Here is a 22942-nt window from a genome sequence, read left to right as displayed (position 1 = left end):
ATGCATGGAATGGTCTACCTAGAAAGGTAGTGGCAGCAGAAACAGTAGACAAGTTTAAATTAGAATTAGATAGGTTCGTGGAAGTATTGGAGATAGAGGGGTATAGGGATGTTGGCAGGACTTTTATGTAGCTCGAGTTTGGATGGGTGATTGTGCGCATCTATGCAGATTGTCGTGTCTGTGGGGGTGTCGTCAAGGGGTGGTGTGTGGTTACTGGTGTGTGTTTTTCAACCGATGTCACTCACCCAAGAACCAATGTCACTCACCTAAGAACTAAGAACCTCCATCCCCACCCCCACTGAAAAAAAAAAACCACAAAAACTTTTTTCTTTTTTCTGTAAATAATCTAAAAATATATATATATATATATATATATATATATATATATATATATATATATATATATATATATATATATATATATATATATATATATATATATATATATATATATATATATATTGTTGCGGTTTTCGCGCCCGCCGGCGTGCTGACGGCCACGTAACTCGAATCGCGGCACGTCGCCCACCGGACGGACAATCCAGTCGTGACCCTCTCGGACTAACGCTGGGAACCAGTCACGGGTGGACCTTTCGGTCTCACCGCGATCGAGCCAACCAGCCCCCGCGTGGGATAGGGTTGCTCGCCAAATTCGACCTACCTAAGTACCCACGCGGAGGGTAGACCGGGCGATCGCACCTCGCCGCAGGTCGACTTCGGACACGGGCCACTTAAGCAACCCGTTCCGTACTATCAGAATAACCGAGCGGTGTTATCGTCGACCTCGACGGTTCGATTAATTATCGGGCGTATTCAGCCCACTACCAACCCTTTACGTGAAGCAAGATGAGGATTCAATGGGAGAAATGACGAAGCGAAGCGGGAAACAGTTCAATAATAAAGCACATTTATTCGCGGCACACGGGAAGCACACATATTCAATTCCACCAAAAGCACACAGAAAAGAAAAACACAATTCAATTTACACAAAAAGCAAATATAAAAGCGAAAACACAATGCAGAGCTAATACCGACTACCGAGCACACGGCAACACTTATACAATTCTACTTCACAGACGGCGCCGACAACACATACCCAAAACCAAGGAAAAGAAATACCCTCAAGGATGAGGCGGGCCTGAGGCCGAGACCGGGTCGCGCCTACCCGTCTGGTGATGAGACGCGGAGCGGCGATGGCGCCCCAACCCCGCGGGCCTCGCGGACAGTGTCTGGCAGGGGGTGGGAAAGGGGCCCCCTTGGTCGCACTATCTCAGCGCGGGGGGAAACAGGAGGGGGTTGCTGATGCTCGGGGTATAGAGGATCTTTATTATGTGCGACGAGCGTCTCCACCTCGGCCAGGTCGCGCTGTCGGCCTCCCTCGGGTGCAGCTTCCTGCACGACGCGAGCACCCCCTCGTCTGGTGTCGCCGCCTTTCCACAGCTCGTCCCCTCCGTTCCGACTCCAACGCACACGACGAGCAGCTCCACCGCCCGCGAAGTCTTGACCCTCTGCTTCCGACTCTCCTACTCTCCGCCTCTGGACTCTCCGACTCTTCGCCTCTCCTTGACTCTCCGACCGACTCTTCTTTGGACTCTCTCCTCTCGACTGACGAACACGGTCCTTTTATCCCCCCCGTAGCTTCGCCTTTGACCCCCTCCCTTTGACCTTTCACCTCGCTCCCCATTGGCCCGAGAAAAAGTGGGCGTGAAGGCTTTTTGATCCACAAATTTGCATATATCGATCGTCCTGGAGGCGGGGCCAAATCGCCCCTCGCTCACCGATTGGACGGCAAAAAGTGGGCGTGTGTCGTTTTTGATCCGTTTTTGAAGCACAAAATCCGTGATTTTGTACACGCTGTTCGACGCGCGCCCTGCACGAGTCCAACACCGGTACCCACAGCGGGGCAAGAACGGTGGCGATGCTACGGTTGCGAGGTGTGACGTGAAGGTCGTGGCGGTTGTGGTGAAGCGGTGGTTGTGGTTGTAATCATGGCGGTTGGTCCAAAATAAAGATAGTAAAAGAAAAACGGCTATCCTGAAGAGTCGCAGCACGCATAAATGACATGTATTCCCACTAGACAACGGGTTTGGACCTAACTACACATGTACTTACCGAGATACCTCACCTAAGGGACCTGAATGGTGGTTTGCGAATTTGGTAACCACAACACTACCCCCTCCTTTTTACAGACTCGTCCCGAGTCGTCAAATTTTCGTGTGCCATCATGTGTAGTTTTCCCCTAGTACATTTTACCTACGGATCCCTGAGTGCGACATTCATGGTATTCGTGTCCCCAAAATAAATAACCTGAGGGCTGCGTAACTACCTAAACAAACTCACTCACACGGACGACTTAAATAAAATTGCCGGCGCTAAGACATACATGCCGGGGGCGCACTCATATTTACAGTACATCTTAACCTTAACTTACAAATTTTACACTAAACCATGGCCCAGGATCATTGAACTCTGCAAAGAAAAGCAGTTAGCAGGGAGCCAGGCTGCCCACATGCAGTCTCTGGCTCAAACAATGCAGGTGACAGGGAACGTGGCTGGCTGCTCACACGCAGTCCAAGGCCTTCCCTTTTGAACTGAACGCAGTGAACCACAACGGTGCATGGGCCGCACAAACGTAGTCTCCGTGCCAGCTCAAGTGGCACACGCAATGAACACAACGAATGGATGCATGAACGGTTTGAACTGAATGCAGTGAACCACAACGGTGCATGGGCCGCACAAACGTAGTCTCCGTGCCAGCTCAAGTGGCACACGCAATGAACACAACGAATGGATGCATGGACACAAACACGGTGCACGGGCCGCCACTGCAGGCCCGTGTTGTAGCTGCCAACAGGGCAGTTCTTGCAGCTTGCAAACTGTTGCCTTGATCCTGGCGCACATGGCAATGAACAGGGGGGGCAAAGCAAAAATTGAACGGGGCTGGTGAACATGGGCAGTGGGCATGGCATGGAAAAGGTGCAGGCAAACACAGCCCGCAGAAGAAGGCCGCTGCAGGCAAACACAGCCCGCAGAACCAGGCCGGCACAGGCCTCGAAGAAAAACAGCCAGCAGATGAACTGGCCGGCACAGGCCTTGCAGCACACAGCTGCCGATGAAGTTGGCCGGCCTCCGCCTTGAAGCAAAACACGGCCAGCCGATGAAGTTGGCCAGCCTTTGCCGTTCAATGGAGGTTGGTGGAGGGAGTGCGGTGGTGCTGGCCACTTGGAAGGCGGGCTCGGACCTACCTACCTGTCTCCCTCCCACCTATCGCCTTTGCCTGTCACTGTACATACCCACTCCCTTAATTTGTCCAAACCCCAATTTAGCCCCAACTTATTTATTTTTTTATTTTTACTTTTATGTTTACTTCCCCTCTATAAATCGTCCCCTAACCCCCTTTATCGTCCTTGTTCGGCTAACCTATTCTGTCACCTAGCCTACTCCCAACCCCTACGTTCCCTTCCCAGAGGGGAACAAGGGAGAGCTAACGTCCTGTGTCGAGGCCCAACGAAGCCTCAGAATGGCCTCCCCAGAGTTCGGCGATCTATAACCAAAGTGGGTCCAGCGGCCCACAACGACAGCGAGGGGATGGATGGTGCAGAGGGGTACATCTCCTAATCTACCCTAACCATTTAACTGTTAAACTACCCCGGGGCTTTCAACAAGCGCCTCTCGCTTAAACTATTGGTTCTAACAACCCAGATTCCCGTCGCCTGTGTTGGTGTCCTCACAATTTCGGGCCTCGCCCCCCAATTTTCTCTCTATGCCCTCACACGGTCTCCTGGCTGGGACACGTGGCTCCCTTTGGCAGGCACGACCCTCTGCCGATTCTCCCGCTATGGCACCCCCGGGCACTACACTGCCTCCGAGCCTACCAGCTCCCTAACACCGGGGAGTGCCCCCCATGGCACCTCCCCTGAAACGCACACGTGGCAGGCCGGCCTCCCGGGCCCCTTTCCGAGGGTCACCCGTGCCCACAACACTGCCCACGCGGCTAATGGCGCCCCGGGCCCCCGCACCAAGCAGGCGCACCCGTGCCCACTACTCTATCCCGGCCCCCCATGGGCCCATGGCCTACCGCGGCCGACTAGCCTGGTGCCCGGGGTACCCACTCAGCGATACTCACCTTTCGCAGCCACGCTCCCAAGCCCGTCAACAGGGCTCCTGCACCCCTCCAAATGGGTCTCGAGCCTACTTTCCCACCAACAACAAAACGACCTCCATTTTTCAATTTGACTAACCCAGCTAGCTCACTTTAGTCTGACCCCGGGTCCCTTGGGTGGGAGTCACTCCTCCCCCCAATCACTCATCGCACCATGCATTCCCCATTCGCTCCATACACACAGACCCGCTGGCCTCACTCACTCAACATGTACACGTACTCACCTCACAACCCACCAACTCTTCAACACACACACCGCTGAACTCTGCCATCCTTCTAACTGCATCCCCTAACTAACTCGTGCTCCCACGTCGTCCCTTAAACTACAGCACGTTCCATTTAACCGACGTAGCTAAGCTACGTCAACTCTACACATTCACTGTCTGTCACTGTCTTCTAAATGTCCCAAAATAACTTTCCCAACCTAAATCTGGCTACAATCCCTCTAACTAATCCATTCCACGGACTCCATGAGGACTAACCCCTGCCCCATGAAGTCGGTCTAACTAGTTTCCATCCTGTGCCCCGGTCAAGGGGGTCTTCCACCCCTTGTCCAGGAATCCTGTGCACCCGAAAGTGAGGCTTGTTTTTTTTTTTTTATGCGCAGCACCTGCGCGGCAACTCAGAGCTCGCGCACTTTACACCTGCCCGTGACGTCATGCAGCTGCACGTGTTCCTCGTCCCTCCTTGGACGGGACCATCCGGCAGAGATACCCCTCCTGCCGGATTCCAACCCCACGTGCAGCCATGACGTCACCGTGCGCATAAAAAAAACAAGCCCCACGTCTCGAGGGGTTCCCCACGCGAACACATGTGCTTTGCCCGTTGGAGCTTAACACACACGATCGCGTGGAGAACCCGTCCGGTCCAAATCCATTTACCTGCCTAAACTTTGTCCGTCCGCGGGATCGGCAAATCCACCGCGTGCGTTTCCGGACCGGGACTTCACTCTCGCAAGCGAGCACGTGGCGGTCTCGTGCGTTGCACAGCACGAACCGCGTGCTCACTGCTGGGTGAACCCGGCACGGTCCCCGAAACAACTACAGCCGCTACTCGGCTTTCTCTCCTCTGTCGCCGTCGTCGCCATTCGACCCACGCACACCTGCGTGTTACGACGCACACAGTCCACTCCATCACATTCACACCGGGAGACGCGGCTGCGTGCTCCCGCATGCCAACCGACATCTCCCTTACATACCGCTCTCTCACACACACGGTCTCCCTTGCACACAGCGACCTTGCACACGGCCGTTCACTCACGCGTGCGGGGGCACTCACCCGCGGTGCCTCACCCGCACTCCGTGCCTCATCCACACACGCGGGGGCACTCACCCGCGGTGCCTCATCCACACGCGGTGCCTCACTCACACACACGGCGGCACACACCCGCGGTGCCTCACTCACACACACGGCGACACTCATACACGGTGCCTCATCCACACACGCGGGGGCACTCAACCGCGGTGTCTCATCCACACATCGTGCCTCATCCACACACGCGGGGGCACTCACCCGCGGTGCCTCACTCATACAGGCCGTTTCACTCACACCCACGGCCTCTTCCACACACGGTGCCTCATCCACACACGGCGTGCTGGGAAGCACATATTCCGGCACCATCGCCACCACACCACTCACACACGGGGTCGCTTCCACACACGGGGACGCACTCACGCCTTGCACCACACACACAGGGACAACCACACTGGGGATTCGTGTCCCCACAAGGGTCTCCGGGGCCTCTATACCCCCCAAGCTCTCCGTGCACCCGTCCACAGCACTCGTCCCCTCAACCTCGCAAAGCACGACCGAACTCACCTGGTCGTGACTCGCCTCAAGGGGGCATACTCCCTCCCCTCGTTCCTGGAGGAGGCCATCCAGGTGCTCACACTGGGTCTCCACCCAGTCCGCCAGCTCACCCCCATTATCCTCCACTACCTCTGTGTGTGTGTGTGCGTCACTTACCCCGTCTTCCTCGTGTAGTCTTTCCTCTATTTTTTCTATCTCCCGTGTCTCTGCCAACTCTTCACCCTTTACCTCCCTTGTCTCAACTATTATTTCCTTTGTCACGGCCTTCATGCCCGCCTGCAGGCATCGGCCCATGTTCTGCGTCTCACCCCGGAACTTTTTCATTTCTTCCTTCATGTTTGCTTCCATTCCGTTTATTTGCTTGTTCATTTCGTTTTTCATTTCATTTGTATTTGTATCTATCTTTTCGTTCATGCCTTTCATTTCGTTTGTATTTGTATCCATCTTTTCGTTCATTGCCGCCAGCATGGCGCATAGCTGGGCTATGTCGGGTGCGCTTGAGTGAGCCGTTTCGGCAGGGGTTGGGGAAGGGTCTTGGTGGAGAGGGGGGGGGAGGTGTCATACACCGCGGCCGCTGCCGCACCCACCTCGGGCCCTGGGTTCAGTTGGGCGAGTCCGTGTTCCTGCACAATCAACATTTCCTGCACGGGGATTCCATCCTGGACCATGGACTCTACATTATTACACATATACATTTCTAATACCCCCGGCTCCCGCTCGCCTTGAAACGCCATCTTGCTTCTCGTGAAGGGTTAATTTAACTCGCTCGTAATTTGGAGGGAATCGGGGGTCGCTTCTCTCACCCCTGGACCGATTCCCGTGAATTTAATTGGAGACAGGAGAGCCCGTTTTCCTTTCTCCGATACCAGTGCCGCGAGGAGGGCGATGAATTTGTATCGCACGACCTGACACCAGTGTTGCGGTATTTCGCGCCCGCCGGCGTGCTGACGGCCACGTAACTCGAATCGCGGCACGTCGCCCACCGGACGGACAATCCAGTCGTGACCCTCTCGGACTAACGCCGGGAACCAGTCACGGGTGGACCTTTCGGTCTCACCGCGATCGAGCCAACCAGCCCCCGCGTGGGATAGTGTTGCTCGCCAAATTCGACCTACCTAAGTACCCACGCGGAGGGTAGACCGGGCGATCGCACCTCGCCGCAGGTCGACTTCGGACACGGGCCACTTAAGCGACCCGTTCCGTACTATCAGAATAACCGAGCGGTGTTATCGTCGACCTCGACGGTTCGATTAATTATCGGGCGTATTCAGCCCACTACCAACCCTTTACGTGAAGCAAGATGAGGATTCAATGGGAGAAATGACGAAGCGAAGCGGGAAACAGTTCAATAATAAAGCACATTTATTCGCGGCACACGGGAAGCACAGATATTCAATTCCACCAAAAGCACACAGAAAAGAAAAACACAATTCAATTTACACAAAAAGCAAATATAAAAGCGAAAACACAATGCAGAGCTAATACCGACTACCGAGCACACGGCAACACTTATAGAATTCTACTTCACAGACGGCGCCGACAACACATACCCAAAACCAAGGAAAAGAAATACCCTCAAGGATGAGGCGGGCCTGAGGCCGAGACCGGGTCGCGCCTACCCGTCTGGTGATGAGACTCGGAGCGGCGATGGCGCCCCAACCCCGCGGGCCTCGCGGACAGTGTCTGGCAGGGGGTGGGAAAGGGGCCCCCTTGGTCGCACTATCTCAGCGCGGGGGGAAACAGGAGGGGGTTGCTGATGCTCGGGGTATAGAGGATCTTTATTATGTGCGACGAGCGTCTCCACCTCGGCCAGGTCGCGCTGTCGGCCTCCCTCGGGTGCAGCTTCCTGCACGACGCGAGCACCCCCTCGTCTGGTGTCGCCGCCTTTCCACAGCTCGTCCCCTCCGTTCCGACTCCAACGCACACGACGAGCAGCTCCACCGCCCGCGAAGTCTTGACCCTCTGCTTCCGACTCTCCTACTCTCCGCCTCTGGACTCTCCGACTCTTCGCCTCTCCTTGACTCTCCGACCGACTCTTCTTTGGACTCTCTCCTCTCGACTGACGAACACGGTCCTTTTATCCCCCCCGTAGCTTCGCCTTTGACCCCCTCCCTTTGACCTTTCACCTCGCTCCCCATTGGCCCGAGAAAAGGTGGGCGTGAAGGCTTTTTGATCCACAAATTTGCATATATCGATCGTCCTGGAGGCGGGGCCAAATCGCCCCTCGCTCACCGATTGGACGGCAAAAAGTGGGCGTGTGTCGTTTTTGATCCGTTTTTGAAGCACAAAATCCGTGATTTTGTACACGCTGTTCGACGCGCGCCCTGCACGAGTCCAACACCGGTACCCACAGCGGGGCAAGAACGGTGGCGATGCTACGGTTGCGAGGTGTGACGTGAAGGTCGTGGCGGTTGTGGTGAAGCGGTGGTTGTGGTTGTAATCATGGCGGTTGGTCCAAAATAAAGATAGTAAAAGAAAAACGGCTATCCTGAAGAGTCGCAGCACGCATAAATGACATGTATTCCCACTAGACAACGGGTTTGGACCTAACTACACATGTACTTACCGAGATACCTCACCTAAGGGACCTGAATGGTGGTTTGCGAATTTGGTAACCACAACAATATATATATATATATATATATATATATATATATATATATATATATATATATATATATATATATATATATATATATATATATATATATATATATGTGTCTTCTTCTTCTTTCGGCTGCTCCCGTTAGGGGTCGCCACAGCGGATCATCCATTATGATCCGCATAGTGATTTGGCACATGTTTTACGCCGGATGCCCTTCCTGACACAACCCTGGTCACCTCTTACGACACAGGGATATGGTACACCTATTTTAACCGGGGTATACACCGGCCCAGTATACTGGTACTCATATATATATATATATATATATATATATATATATATATATATATATATATATATATATATATATATATATATATATACATATACATATATATATGTATATATATATATATATATGTATATATATATATATATATATTTTTTTTTTCCCCCCATTTTAATTTGACACCCTTGGAATATCCCTGGGCGTGCCACAATGTCTCATCCACATTCCTCCCCTCATTTCCCCAATTAAATTGCATCGTTCAGACAGATGAAATTGGTCTGGTGTTGATGTGGCGCAGGCATGATGGGCCGAATGGCCTCCTCCCATGTCTAGTTTCTTTGTGTTCTTTCAGTGTGTTCCTTGTGTTCAATGAACTCTAGTTCTTTCAGTGTTTGTTGTTAACAATTGGAAGCCCTGTTTTCTTCCAATGCAAGTCTCCACAATAGATGGAGGCCCTGAATCTCAAGCAAGAGGTTATTATAGCCTGCTTCCTTGAGCTGCTTGCTAAGCTTTCTGTCTGTGGAATACAAGGTCGTCTTCTTTCCTAGTTTGCTGTCTTCCTCGAATCATATTGTTAGCTTGTTGCTCTCAAAAGAATCCCCTCATCTGCTCTCCCATTTTTGTCGGCAGTGCCTCAAGGGAGCATCTTGGGCCAATTCCTGTTGCTTGTTTACATGGCTTCTCCAATTTTATGGAAACCCCTTTCCACTTTGCAGATGACTCGACAATATGATGTAGTATGATTCTACTCTCCACTGACTGGTTGGCAACAACAGCTTCCCTCTCCACTGACCTGGAAAGGATCTAATACTGGTCTAACACTTTGAGGTCTTGCAATCCAGCCGAATCTCACAATCTCAACCAGTTTCTCCAAAAGAGTCATCAAGCAAACTTACTTACTTATTTCCTCGACTAACCATGAGGAACCTCTAGTGTTTGAACCTCTAACATCAACTTTGACCTCTGCTGGGCAAAGCATTTATCATAGCTGTCCTCCAAAGCCAGTGATAAAGTGGAATTCCCCTGTCATGCCAAGTCATTTTTTAGTATAAACTGGAACAGCATTCTGTGGAGCACATACCTCCACCAGGCTCAACAGTATACATTTTGTATCCCACCGATAGACTTCATCTGCACCCAAACCTTAACCAAAATCTAACTGGCTTGTCCTTATCACCTACCCAAATCATCCACCAAATTTTGGCCAAATCTGTCCATAACATTTTGAGATATTATGCTATGCAGTATATTGTTAACCTGTGCTTACTGTTTTACTTACTGTTAACCTGTGCTTACACAGCTTATGCTTACTGGTTTCACCCCTGTCTGTCTGTCTGTTTGTTTGTTTGTTTGTGAACAGTATTACGGAAAAACTCCTGGACGGATTTTGACGAAACTTGGTGGGGGGATTAGGTATGGTCCAAGGATCATGCCATGAGATTTTGGATGGTCCAAAGTCCAATATGGCCGCTATGGCAGCCATTTTGAGAAAATATTTAAATTTTAGTTTTTGCATTTCTACATGTTTTAAGTGATTTCCAACCCCCCCTCCCCAAAAAAATTGTTAGAGAAAAAAAAAAAAACAATTTTGCAACTTTTTTGCAAAAGTTTCGATTTTATTTGAAAAATATTTGATTTTTTTTTTTTGCATTTCTACATGTTTTAAGTGATTTCCAACCCCCCCCCCCAAAAAAATTGTTAGAGAAAAAGAATCCAGAAATTTTGCACCTTTAAAAAAAAAAAAATTCGATTTTTTTTTTTTGGCATTTCTACATGCGTGTCGATCGAGTTTAGTTTATTCAATCGTGGTTCAGTAGAGTCTGATCCGTTTTGACCTACAATGAATAGGATATCAGGTTCACTTAAGTGACCCAGCAGCATTGGCGGCGGAGGTTTTGCACTCTACCGAGTGCCCCCCCTCTTGTTTTGGCTGTATTCCTCAATGGTGAAGAACCACTTAAAAATAAAAGAAATTCTCCTATCCAGACCGGATCTTCACGAAAATCGAATCACTTCGTCCTTGTCACACACCCAACTGGTCCATCAAATTTCATCTGAATCCGTCCATAAATTTTTGAGATATCCTGCTCACAGACAAACAGACAGGGGTGAAAACATAACCTCCATCCACCTTTAGTGGCACAGGTAATGAGAACTTCTCACAGCAATATGACCTTTGTCCATAGATAAAGGAACTAGTGTTCTCCCCAAACAGCTGGTGCCTCCACTTCACACCTGTTTTCCCAAGATAATGTGGAATTTAAAGCTCTCAATGTCATGAGTATCTTCCACAAAGAAACAGAAACATGTAAAGAGGTTGGTGGAATCTCAATTTTTACCACATCTCCTTAATTTTTTTCACGAGAACTCCTGCTCCTTCTCTTGCTTCATGCCTCCCTCTCCAGTCTTTTCAGGTCACAAGCAACCCACTATTTGTGAAACTCTTAAAATCGAGACTCACTTTTGACCTCAACGCCTTTGTTCCTTTTTTCTCTGGCTTACTGAACAGAGGTCTCCATAGATTGGTATGCCAGGGTGGCAGTGAGGTTAAGCTCTCACTCTCTCTGAAATGCCCTAATTGCAAAGCTTCTCGAAGAGTCTCTGACAGTCAAACCTCTCGCTGGCCTTCACATGGCAGGGCTGTTGTCATTAACAAGTGAAGAGGTGAAAGGTGTGTCACTGGTACCTCAAAACCAGTTATTTTTGGGCAAATGGGGCCCATCAGTCTTGGTGGGTAACTCATCTAGGAGAAGGAAACTCTGATTTCAAATCCCACGCTGCTTTGTGGGCTAGTCCTTGGATTGGCAAAGATTAGGGGCCCCCACCCGAGACAGAAAATGCATAGTTGTGGACACGTCTGGGAGTGCATTACTGGTGTAGTTGTGTAGTGTTTTGGCTATATGCTGCAACAAATCGCTGCCACTGCAGTGTTAGATCATTCCATTTGCAGCTCCAAGCAAAAGGATCGTCAAGCAGGAATGTACTTTTTGTGCCAACGACCTCTTCTTCCTTGCATAAGCAGTTTTGTAGGTGGGCTGATATAGTTATCATTTTTTCAAGCCGACTGGCAATGAAACTTCAATGGGACAGACAGGCTGATCACTTGAAAGCTTCTCGCACCAATTGTGCATGTGTCAGGACAGCTTAGGTATGGGAGCATGTGCCGGAGCAGTGCATCTCTGCATCCACTTTCTGCTGGTACTTCAGGGGCCTCCATCTGGCCATCCCCCAGGCAGATGCCTGGCTCATCCCCATCTCCTTGAGATGGCAATCAACTGCTGCAACCACGAGGCATGTGATCAACCCATTGGCCTCCTCCACTCACGAGGCTCCCTTGCTGAGAGAATCTGGTGAGCAGGATCAGCATCAGGAAAATGAGCCACATGTCCTTACAGCTGCAGCTGATGCTCATAAACTATGCGCCACAGCTTATGCTCACGGACAATGCAGATGAGAAATCTCATTTTAGTCTCTCAGCAACCACTGGTTGGACACAAAGTCCAACCAGCAACAGCCAAGGAATCTCCAAAGAGACCTAGAACCAAAGGAATTAAGTCTCCATCTCAGATCCCTGGTCAGAGTCCAAGTCTCACATCCGTAGAGCAAGACTGGAAGCACCAATAACCTGAAGACTCGGACTTCCATCCTCCTGCACAGGTACAGACAGTGCCACACTGCAAGATCCACTCAATTCATGGCTCCCAGGCCAGACCCAGACGTCAATTGACCTCTGGCTCACAGCCAGCAGAGACATGAATATCACTGCCAAGGCAAGTGAATCTCTCCCCATGACCTCAACATCCTCAACACAAACAGGTACAGACAAGATAGCAACATCCAAAATGTCATTTAAAGCCTGGATCTTAGTTTTGACCCAGGAAACCCATAATCCCAGTGCCTCTGACTCCTCATTCAGCACTTTGAGGGCCTCCAAAATGATATCCGGAGGCTCTGCAAAGATGACTGCATCAACTGCAAAATGAAGGTCAGAGATCTTGACATTCCCAAACGATGCACCGCAGCTTGATCTCTCTGACATCCTCCCAAAAATGCAGTCCATATAAGCGATGAAAAGTGTGGGGGCTCGTACACACACCTGACGAACTCTAGTAACAACTGGAAAGAAGTTGGAGATGGTGTCACCACATCTCACAGGACTGTCATTGCCAGAGTATAGTTTAGACATCAGATTGATCAGATTTGGTGGCACCCCACAAAGACCCAGCATGCTGGTATACTGTGTCAGAGTGGCGACCTGTCCAGGATTGTTTCCAATAGCCAAGGAGACTGCTTAAGCGGCACCAACGCTCTGCACAGAGTATGGTTCCAATCTCCTCCTCCTCCACGAAGACCAATAATCCTCTAGAGGGCATTCTGATTTACTGAATCAAATGCTTTGCAGAGATCAACATGGGCAACAAGTAGCCCCCTGCCGAATCTCTCGTCTGCGTTCGGTGAGGACTCAAAGGGCAAGGATACGGTCAATCGTTGACTCTTTGGTGTGAAGCCTGACTGCTCTGGGCGCTGGTGCTCAAGCAGGTGGTGGCAAACCCTGTCAATAATTATCCAAACAAAGACCTTGTCCGGCACTGAGAGCAGCATCACCCCTCAGTAGTTGTTGCAGTCCTGGCGGTCACCGTTCCCTTTCCAGAGAATGACAACAAGGCCCCTCTTCCAGTCAGTTGGGATGATGGCTGTGTTCCAAATCGAGCACAGAACTGCATGCAATGACACGAGTGCAGCATTTCCACCAGCCTTGAGAAGTTCAGCATGGATACCACATATCCCAGGAGCTTTAACCCCATTTTAACCAGTTCACCGCAGCCTGAGTTTCCACAACAAAGGTGGATCACAGTTGATTGGAGGGTCAGCAAGAGGGACAGCAACACCCCTGACATCCAACTCAACAGCTGGTGGGTCAGCCTGGTACAGCCCCTTAAAGTAAAGGGCCCAGCGGGCCTTCAATTTGGACTCCTCTGTCAAGAGCCTACCACCCTCTGCTGTAATTGCAGTACACCAAGGGATTTGCTTGTAGGAACGCAATGCACAAAATCCCCTGTAAGCAGGATGCGAATCACTTGACCACAGGTGATGTTCTATCCCTCACAGATTCTCCGCACAGAGGCCTCCTTGTTCACCCTCAGCACAGGTTCAGTTTTTTGCCTCAACTCACTGAACAGCTCAGCTCTACCATTAAGCCTGGCCCTGTGACTCTGGTCAATGGTATCCAGTGTCCCTTGAGAGACAAAATTCTTCTTCACCCTATGGTGAGTTCCAAGACATCCACCGGCAACAACAAGGAGAGTAGTCTTTAAGGTACTCCACAACTCTTCAGCATTCCCCAAAGCACCCTGACCCCCCAAATCCACACTCAGCCTGTTCACAAACTCCTCAGCTACCCTCTCGTCCTTGAGCTTGCCAACATACAGCCGAGGTTGGAATGGTACCATTCTCCTTGATTTAAGCTGCAATTTAAGAGATGCCGCAACAAGCCTGTGGTCGTTTTTGAGGAACTGAGCACTCCAGTCGACCCTACACGTCTGGATCATCCTCCAGCGACGATCAATGAGCACATGGTCAACCTCCCTTGCCACACCACCAGCATTGGAATACCAATTCCAGCGATGAGACTGTGGGCACTGAAACCATGAACCAGCCATCCTTCATCCATGGCTTCTTGCAAAGTCAAGGAACTTGGTGCTATTCTGGTTCACAGTTCCAGACCCATGGGGACCCACACATGTCTCATAGCAATCCCTATCAGTGCCAGTCGATGCATTAAAATCCCTCAAGACTAGAAGAGTATCTCATTTGGGGCACTGCTCAACAACAGACTTGAGCACAGCATACAATGCATCCTTCACGGTGAGATCACTTGCCTCAGTCGGAGCATAAACAGAGACCAGAGAAACTGCAACCAAGGAGTGACGAATCCTTCGACTCAGAATACGCTCGTTGACCAGTGTTGCTTCAATTATCATTGGAGTCAGTTTATTGGACACAGCTACAACAACTTATTTGATATGGTAACCATCAGTGACCAGACCAATTGTAGTTGTCACCAGCCGCCATAATCGAACAACTATCATGCTCGAGTCTGTGGTTGATCAGTGCCCCAGGTGAGATACTCTTCTCGTCTTGAGAGATTTCAATGCATCGATTGGCAATGATAGGTATGGTTATGAGACATGTGTCGGTCCCTTTGGGTCTGGAACTGTGAACAAGACGAGCACCAAGTTCATTTATTGTGTTCTCCGAACTTCAGAGAGTGCTGCTATACTGATGTTGAAATGCTGGAGCTCAGATGATAAGAGAGACAGGTGATCATCCTCCCTTCGGGATAGGACATTCGACGCACCCACCCGAAGGGACCGCCACAGGTTAACCTAAGGAGACCACTGTCTGGTGGATGATACCTCATCACCACTCTGCCACACACCACCGTAATCTGACCTCGGAAGTTTACCCCATGCTTTTCCTTCTGTCATCAAGAAATTTGGGTCCCGGAGGCTTTGCCCCAATCCCGTCATCAGATGAGCTGCCCTGCGAAGGGCAGCAGCAAAGGAAGTACTCCCACGGAGTGGATTTTCAGTTTTCTTTGCATTTGTGGGTTTTGCAGAATGAAGCGTCTAACGGTGGGCGGAATGCAAACCTGCCACCAACCTCCTAAGAAAAAGTAACCCAACTGCAAGAGGACGTCTGCAGAAACAGTTGGGCATTAGAAATGGATGGCCATTGGCTCACAACGAGCTCCTCCGCCCTTTGACAGGTTTTGTTTTTAATCCTGCTGGGCGTCCATATCTGTACACCCTCCTCACCAGAAAACCTTGTGGGGAAGATGGTTTCGTAGCTGACAACCCGTCCATGAAACAGTTTAGTGCAGGTTTACATGGTACCCGTAGCAAGTCATAGATATAATCTGGCCTGACCTGACAATAGTCACAGATCTTATCTGGCTTGGCCTTACCACCACCTGCAGTAATTAATTACACAATGAAGATGCCTGGAATCAGTGAAATTGTGGGATTTCATCTGATTATAGTTTGCACCAATCTTGTTTTAACAGTGTTGGATTTTTCTTATTTTATGTTCAGAATTGCAACACAGGCTCAACATTCAAGCTTTTATGCTTTACAGCCTTACTGTAACCTTACTTCCCACATGTGAGCAAGTGAATACTTTATGTCTTCTTCTTTTTTCAATGGCATAGGTGGATAGCAACAACCAACGTCCTCAGTGTTTTTTCCCTCCTGTGGACCCAACCTCCTCAGTCTGTTCCATCTCATTCTTCCCTCCAGGGCTTCAAGATGGCTGTTCACCACTGCTTCAGGTCATCTCGATCTATACCCATCTCTACTTCAGCTCCCTCACCCTCCTCCAAATTTTACTTATTTATTTATTTATTTATTTTCCCTCCATTTCTGTTTCTTCCCCAGTTCCCCTTACACTTCTGTCATTGACATTTTGAGGCTGTATCAGTTTGTTCACCCCTGACTTCATCCTCCCTCTCCCCCTCACCTTTTCTCTTGCGCTTCCCCATGTCCTTTATTCCTCCAAATTGCCCTCTATTTCATCCCTCTACCCTGCTGTTGGTGTCCTCTGCCTTGCCTTTCTCTTTACACTGTTATTTTCGTTCTTTTATAATCCTGGTCCATTCCATGTTCTAGCATCGCTGCATTCAGCTGGACGTTCTCCAGTTTTGTGTGCATTCTTCTGGCCCAGACCGGGATTCAGTATTCTGCCGTGAAGCAGACGAGAGCTGTTGAGGCTGTGCAAAGAGTAGCAGTGTTTGTTCCTCCTGTCGTTCCAGCAAGCTTCAGCACAAGGTTAACCCATAATTTTGCCTTTGACGTGACATTCTGAAGGTGTTCGCGGAATTTAAAGCTACTGCCAATACTTATGCATGGATATTTGGTGAATCTCTCGTGTTGCACTTGTACACCACATAAACTGATGGTCAGCAAGGCTGTTGTTGAATTACTTTTTTTGCAATGCACAAATCTTCTGCCTGGAGTCATGTTTTACATCCCAAATGCTGTACGCCTTCGCATGCATTTTCACGAAAAGAAAATAATCTATGATGTGCAGAGCTGGAAATGCAAAAACACAAAGAACATGGGATTTTATAAACAAAGGAGAAAAGACTCGATCAAACGGTTCAATCACAGTGTGTGTCCTTCATCCGGGTGTTTTTGAGTCTTTCCTTTTTTTAATAAAATGCAGAGGTTTTTTTTGCCATTCTCCACTCTTGTGCTTATTGTGATTTTGGTGATTATGTAAGAAATAAGTATTAGATACCTTCTTTTGAATGACATCTCGTACCAAAGATTCCATGGCATCCTGCCGCTCAATTACATGCCCCTGCAATGGCACAGCGTGTGGGCCAATCTGTGCACAAAAACATCGAAACGCACATCACTTTCCGCAGAAAACAAGATTGGTTAGCAATTGACGAAGCCGAGTGCATCTTTGTCCTTTACATGATACATATGCAAGCTCTATCTTTAAAATATTGTTTAAAAAAGAAGAGGAAATATTGGTCCAAATTGTGATCTTGTTATTACCTCTACCACCTAAGGATGGTTATGTTTGTTGATGCATTGTGAAATTGAAGAGCCAAGCATGAAAACACTCGAGGTACAATGGAAACGCTCCCAGAAAATGTTATTGTCAAGTTTAGAGCACTTATCGGTTACTCGCGGGGGTTGCGTTGCCCGGTACTGCACGAATCCTGTTGACATTTTGAATAAATTAAATTTGGGGTTTCTTTTTCAATTTTTTTGTGGGGGCTTAAACACTTCCCGACACCCATTAAGGAATAGAGTCGGGGATCATTGAATATTAATTATTACATAGCTACAAAGGCTTCGGCATGATAAAGCGATTCAAAAAAATTAAATAAATTAACCTTAAAAAAAAATGATTTTCAAAAATTTTGTTATGCCTAAAACATCCCTGGGATTCACTGACGAACCTCTGAAAGCTTGATGGAGACCCTTGCAGCCACCTCTGAGAAAAATGGCAATACACAGTCAAATACAGACAAACATCTCTCTGAAAGTACTATATGGAGAGCAAGCGCTGTTTCCTGTTAAAGACTTTGCTCTTCAATGGAGGCACATAATCCAGCATACCTGTAACCATTTGCAGTACATGTAGTAGTACTCTTTTTTTTTTTCTCTCTCTCTCTACAAGATTGATGCTCATGGAAGAGCAACTCTTGGACACAATAAGAAAGAGAAAGAAGGAATAGGAAAAGAGAGGCAGGAGAGCAACCTGCAAGTAAAATGGTGAATGGGAGTAACAGATTGTGGGAAGGATGTGGGATGACATGAGATGGGGGTGCACTGCCTGTTTTTGAAGCCCTGGGGAGAAGAGTAGGATGATAAAATCCTCTGGTAGGCAGTTTCACATTTGGGAGAAGTGAGGAATAAAAGAGTTGAGGTGTGCAGTCTTCCTGGGTTTTGCTATTTTAACCAGGAGGGAGTTAATGGAAGAATGGATACAACCTGGAGTTGAAGGAGAGGCTCAGAAGGTTGAAAGAGCAGAGGGAGCTGGACCACAGGAGCATTGTTTTCAGCACTGCTTTTGAATAATCGTTGATATGTCATCAAAATGTAATTTTCTTGAATTGTTGAGGATACTTTAAACAAGCCTATTTTAGTACACTTCAGGATGAAGGTCTAACTCAATTAATGTTGAGGATGAGGAGTATCGGGCAGACTGGCTAAGCTTTCCAAGTGCTGATTCGTGAGAGCGAACAGTCGTGGGAATCAAACCCATACAATTCAACGGAGAAATAAGGAAGCGTTTAACAACTCAAGCAAGTAGCCAGTTATCTTATTGATCAGAGGATGACAATAGATGTCCTAAGATGATCAAATTTTTTAAACCTTTGTCAGTAATTGATGCACAGATATCCAAATGTGCATGGGGACACCATCATGTTGTGGGACCCATTGTTGGATGCACCCTTGTCCGAGCAATATTGGCATATTGTACAATGTACTGCACATGATAAGTACTCAAAATCTAAATTGTAGAACTTCAACTTCTCACTTGGTTTTCTGTTTGTCCATCAAGAAGAAAAGAAAAGCAGAACGCACAAGTCATTTGAAGTTGATAAATGGAATCAGTGCAGTTGTTCCATGTTATTCTGCATTTTTACATAGCCTGAACGTCATGGCCATTAAAGTGGTCGACAATGGGACAGTTAATGTACTCCAATGAAAAATTGTTTCAGCATCATCTGATTTGATTGGCATTTGTCATATTTTAAAACATTTCACACTCACTCGTTCATTGGCAGAGAAAAGCGCATGACGTACAATGAAGAACACTCCAGCTACAGCATGCTCAGGAGGGATGATGTGACGCTGAGTGTACCATACACACTTCATTATATCTTACCATAGTGCTGCAATGAAATGGAACATGTGACCATCCCAAAGACAAACTAAAATTTATTATTTGAAATTTTTGTTGGTACCTTGCAAATATATTTCTTTCAATTGTCAGTGACTCGTTATTTTCAAATTGTCCCTGGCATGTCATAAGCAAAGATTTTTTTTTCAGGGACACTTGCTTTAAGGTCCAAGTATATATGCATTTGGCCCTTCACATATATAGGTGCATTGATGTTGTTCTGAATTCCTCTAATACAATCGATCTTTGGAATTTTTACTCTCATATCTGTTCTTGTGTATGGCAGCTTGGCTGCTAGGTAGCTATCATTTATTGGAAGCACAGCTGTACCACTGATGCTGCACCACTGATGCTGTGCCCCAATACCAGTACACTCGTACTCATTTCACCAATCTCAGAAGACTGTCAGGCTGCTGAGTCAACCCCCACCTGGTATTAATTCAGCAATCAATGGGGCTCAAACTCAGGACGCTAAGATCCTAAGCCAGCCACCCTAGTCGCTAAGCCAACACCAGGCTCTCATATCTGTATCTTTGACACAGAGTAATACTATCAATGTTTAATGGAAATGTTATTATCAGTGGCAGGCATCACCATTCATAATTTGACAACAGTTAAATAACAATGGATTCAAGGAATCTACCTCCCCCAATAAGATGAGTGGGTCAAGTCTGTCCTCACAGAAGAAAAAGCAAGGGTAATCACACTTTTCCATCACTCTACCCTCCATGGGTTTCGGTTTGACAATGACATTTGTTTGCCCAGGGGATGCAGGAAATTGGTCCTCACAAATATTACTTGATTTGGAAACAGGATGCCCAAATGGAAAATGTGAAAAGTAGGTACTTTTGAACACCTGCTGTTAAAACCACAAAATGATTTTCTGGGAAACAGAAAGAACGAGTATGGGCCCAGCAACATGAGCATTGGGCCACAATCCAAAAGGTGAATTAGAGGGTTTAATAACTGGCTTACGTTATGATTGGAATCATACCTGCTATTCATTATTATCTCATTAAAGTTGAGTGCATACTAAATTGTACTGCATTCCGAAAAAGATATTGTTTATCATTTACTCTGTGATTTGTCATTGTACAAAATGAAAGCTTTATTCACTGGCAGTTCCTTTTGGCTTCTTACCAACCCCATCCTGCGCAGGTGGCGACGTATCCGTGTGCTGCTGAAGTATCCAGCCAGGTGTTTGTCTTTAAGACTGTTGTATGTCTCCAGGGGGCTATACACACATACACACACGATAACATGCTTGCAAGTAGAATGCAGATACCATGTAAATATTTAAATGCCCTGTGTATTTATTTCTCTGTCTTGCAGAGAGTGACCTCATTCACGGAAGTGACGTCATGTTCGTTACTGAAAGGGAGCACACGCAATATCAGTGTTGGAGCCATTCGCCATTTTGTTTCCACTCAAGAAAGGTAAACTTACTCCATCCAAAACTTTGACGACATGCATCTGAATTTGGGTTGATTGCATGGCCATTCCAGTTGTTCTCACAACTTTAGTGCTGGAGGTGAGATGTCAATAATATAATTTGAAGTAAAAATATATCCAGATGAGTAATTTTACTTGGTCATTTGAAATTCCATTATCGCTTTGATAATAATTATATTATTTCTAAAATAATCACTTTTCTTTCGGATGTCATGACTCAAATTCATGAGAAAGATTTCAAAATCTTTGCAACACCAAATTCAGGTGTTGATGTTGTAACAGTGGTTGAAGTACTAAAAACGCCAATTGTGAACAGTCGAGAGATTCATGTTTCCTGAGGAAATTGAAGTTCCAGAGTGAGATGTTCATGTATGTGTCTGAGATACCAAAGTGTGTTGCCTTCTACTTGATAAGCCAATGCAAAATATTTGTTTTCCCCAAGGAGGCATGTGTTTAATACTGTATTACATTAAGTTTAAGTTTGTTGATGTCTACGAGGGGATCGCAAGCTGCATCTTCTCACTGAAGTAAAGGAACTATTATTTTTTCTTTTCATAGTAGTTTGAAACTTTACCATGAACTTACAACTGCCTATAAAGATGATGAAGAGGTTACATTGCATTAAATAAATCACTTAACAAAAGACAAGAACATGATTCAAAGTGAAATTTTACAAGACGGTTGTGATATCGGACTTCATGTCATTATTTCCATGCTGCAACATGCATGGTTTTGAATTGAATGTTCGGTTTACAAGGATTTGATTTTGAAGTTGTTGAAATTTGATCAATAAAATGTTTTGTTTAGGATTCATCAGTTGTTGTTTTCCCCCCAAACCAAAATAGCACATGATTTGTTTACGATACTTTGTGTAACATGATAAAAACACTTTATCGCATTAAACCAAGGGGGACAAATGTCCCTTTGGCCCATAGGTAACATGTCCTTCATTAAAATAACAAATGCCAATTAAATATGGTGTAATTTTTTTCAATGAGATTTTGCAAAAATAATCTCAAGTATTCAACCTTTCCTCACATTAGATATCAAGTTGTACAAGGAAAGACTTTCAGAGAATTTTGAACTTGAAAATTCTGTTGAAACATTTGAATTTTTTGTGGTCCTCTACATAACAAGGTACATTTTCTTTATCTGACTAATTATCTCAAGGACAAATGTCATCATTTTTACGAACAGTATTAGTCTTATAGATATCAAATGTGAAGATGAAAAAACATTGAATTCATAGTCTTTTTGATTAATTTTCAGAGGGTGAAAGTCTGAATTTCCTATGCATAACGCGTGTGATATCTTGGACTTGCCCAATAAACAGCATGTGGAATAAAATTAATTAAGCAATAAAAATAGATAAAATTAGAGCCAATAATGGAGAGGAGGAGGGGAAGTTAACGAATGTACCTTGGGCATATGCATGATACTTCTGTGAAGCTGAACAAAGAAGTTATGTACTTATTCATGTCAGAAGTATATGTTTGTCCCTATTTGACTTCAAAACTGCTTAAACCATACTGCTCCCAATTATGAAATTGCTCTTTCATATCTAATCATCCCTTAAGTCTGTTTAACTTGTGAACTTGTTGTCCACTTTTGTACATTTGTGAGGTAAAAGAGCCCGGCCATGTGACAACTGCTGTATGCACTCAGTCATGCACCCTTTCCTTATCCTTTTTGTCTTTCTTCTCTTCTTTTTTCTGGAATGGTCGGAGTTGTCTACTTTTGTTTTTTTCAACACAGTTTCTAGTTGTTTTTATACAGCTCATGAAGAAGCTGCAACACAAATCAACTATAAAGCACAAACAAACAAACAAACGAATACATGAGAAAATACCGGGCTTGACTTCAGGCAATCAAATTCAGGGAAAATGACAGCTTCTCTGGGCACAGGGCTCTGACGACACCATCTATTTGACGTTGCTTTTCTCTTTGCAGTCAGTGTGGCAATGAAGGAGAAATTTCCTCCTTACCATTGATGCTGACTGGTATCCATGCTCTATCTTTAAAATGAAGGGCACATGCTATTTTTAAAATGTTTTTGGTATGACTCGGCCAGGGTTTGAATGGAGCTGCCGATCTCACAGACTCAATGGAATCATGGTTCAAGCGGATGCTTCAGATAAGATGGCACTGGGTCGGGTAAGTTATTTTAATCACCTTCACGAACATTACTTTTTCCCTGTAT

General features: G+C 46.8%; 1 protein-coding gene and 1 long non-coding RNA gene across 3 annotated transcripts in view; one reads left to right on the top strand and one right to left on the bottom strand.

Moving 5' to 3' along the window:
* Positions 1 to 22942, bottom strand: part of LOC147026314 (uncharacterized) — an 89946-nt gene that overhangs the window by 60606 nt on the left and 6398 nt on the right. For both annotated transcript variants that reach the window (XM_085881593.1, XM_085881595.1), the window contains exons 2-3: positions 20431 to 20524; positions 17164 to 17253 (exon numbers count right to left, since the gene is read on the bottom strand). In XM_085881593.1, coding sequence (XP_085737719.1) covers positions 17164 to 17253; positions 20431 to 20524 — 184 coding nt within the window. The remainder of the gene's footprint in view (positions 1 to 17163; positions 17254 to 20430; positions 20525 to 22942) is intronic.
* Positions 16177 to 22942, top strand: part of LOC147026313 (uncharacterized) — a 31821-nt gene continuing 25055 nt past the window's right edge. Inside the window, exons 1-4 of the long non-coding RNA XR_015058281.1 lie at positions 16177 to 16691; positions 20449 to 20487; positions 20623 to 20726; positions 22814 to 22896. This is a non-coding gene — a long non-coding RNA (uncharacterized LOC147026313). The remainder of the gene's footprint in view (positions 16692 to 20448; positions 20488 to 20622; positions 20727 to 22813; positions 22897 to 22942) is intronic.

The sequence above is a fragment of the Eptatretus burgeri genome, chromosome 5 (assembly GCF_056783735.1).
Source record: "Eptatretus burgeri isolate ZD-2024b chromosome 5, Ebu_testis_v1, whole genome shotgun sequence".
Classification (NCBI taxonomy): domain Eukaryota; kingdom Metazoa; phylum Chordata; class Myxini; order Myxiniformes; family Myxinidae; genus Eptatretus; species Eptatretus burgeri.
This window is presented reverse-complemented; position numbering and strand designations above follow the sequence as displayed.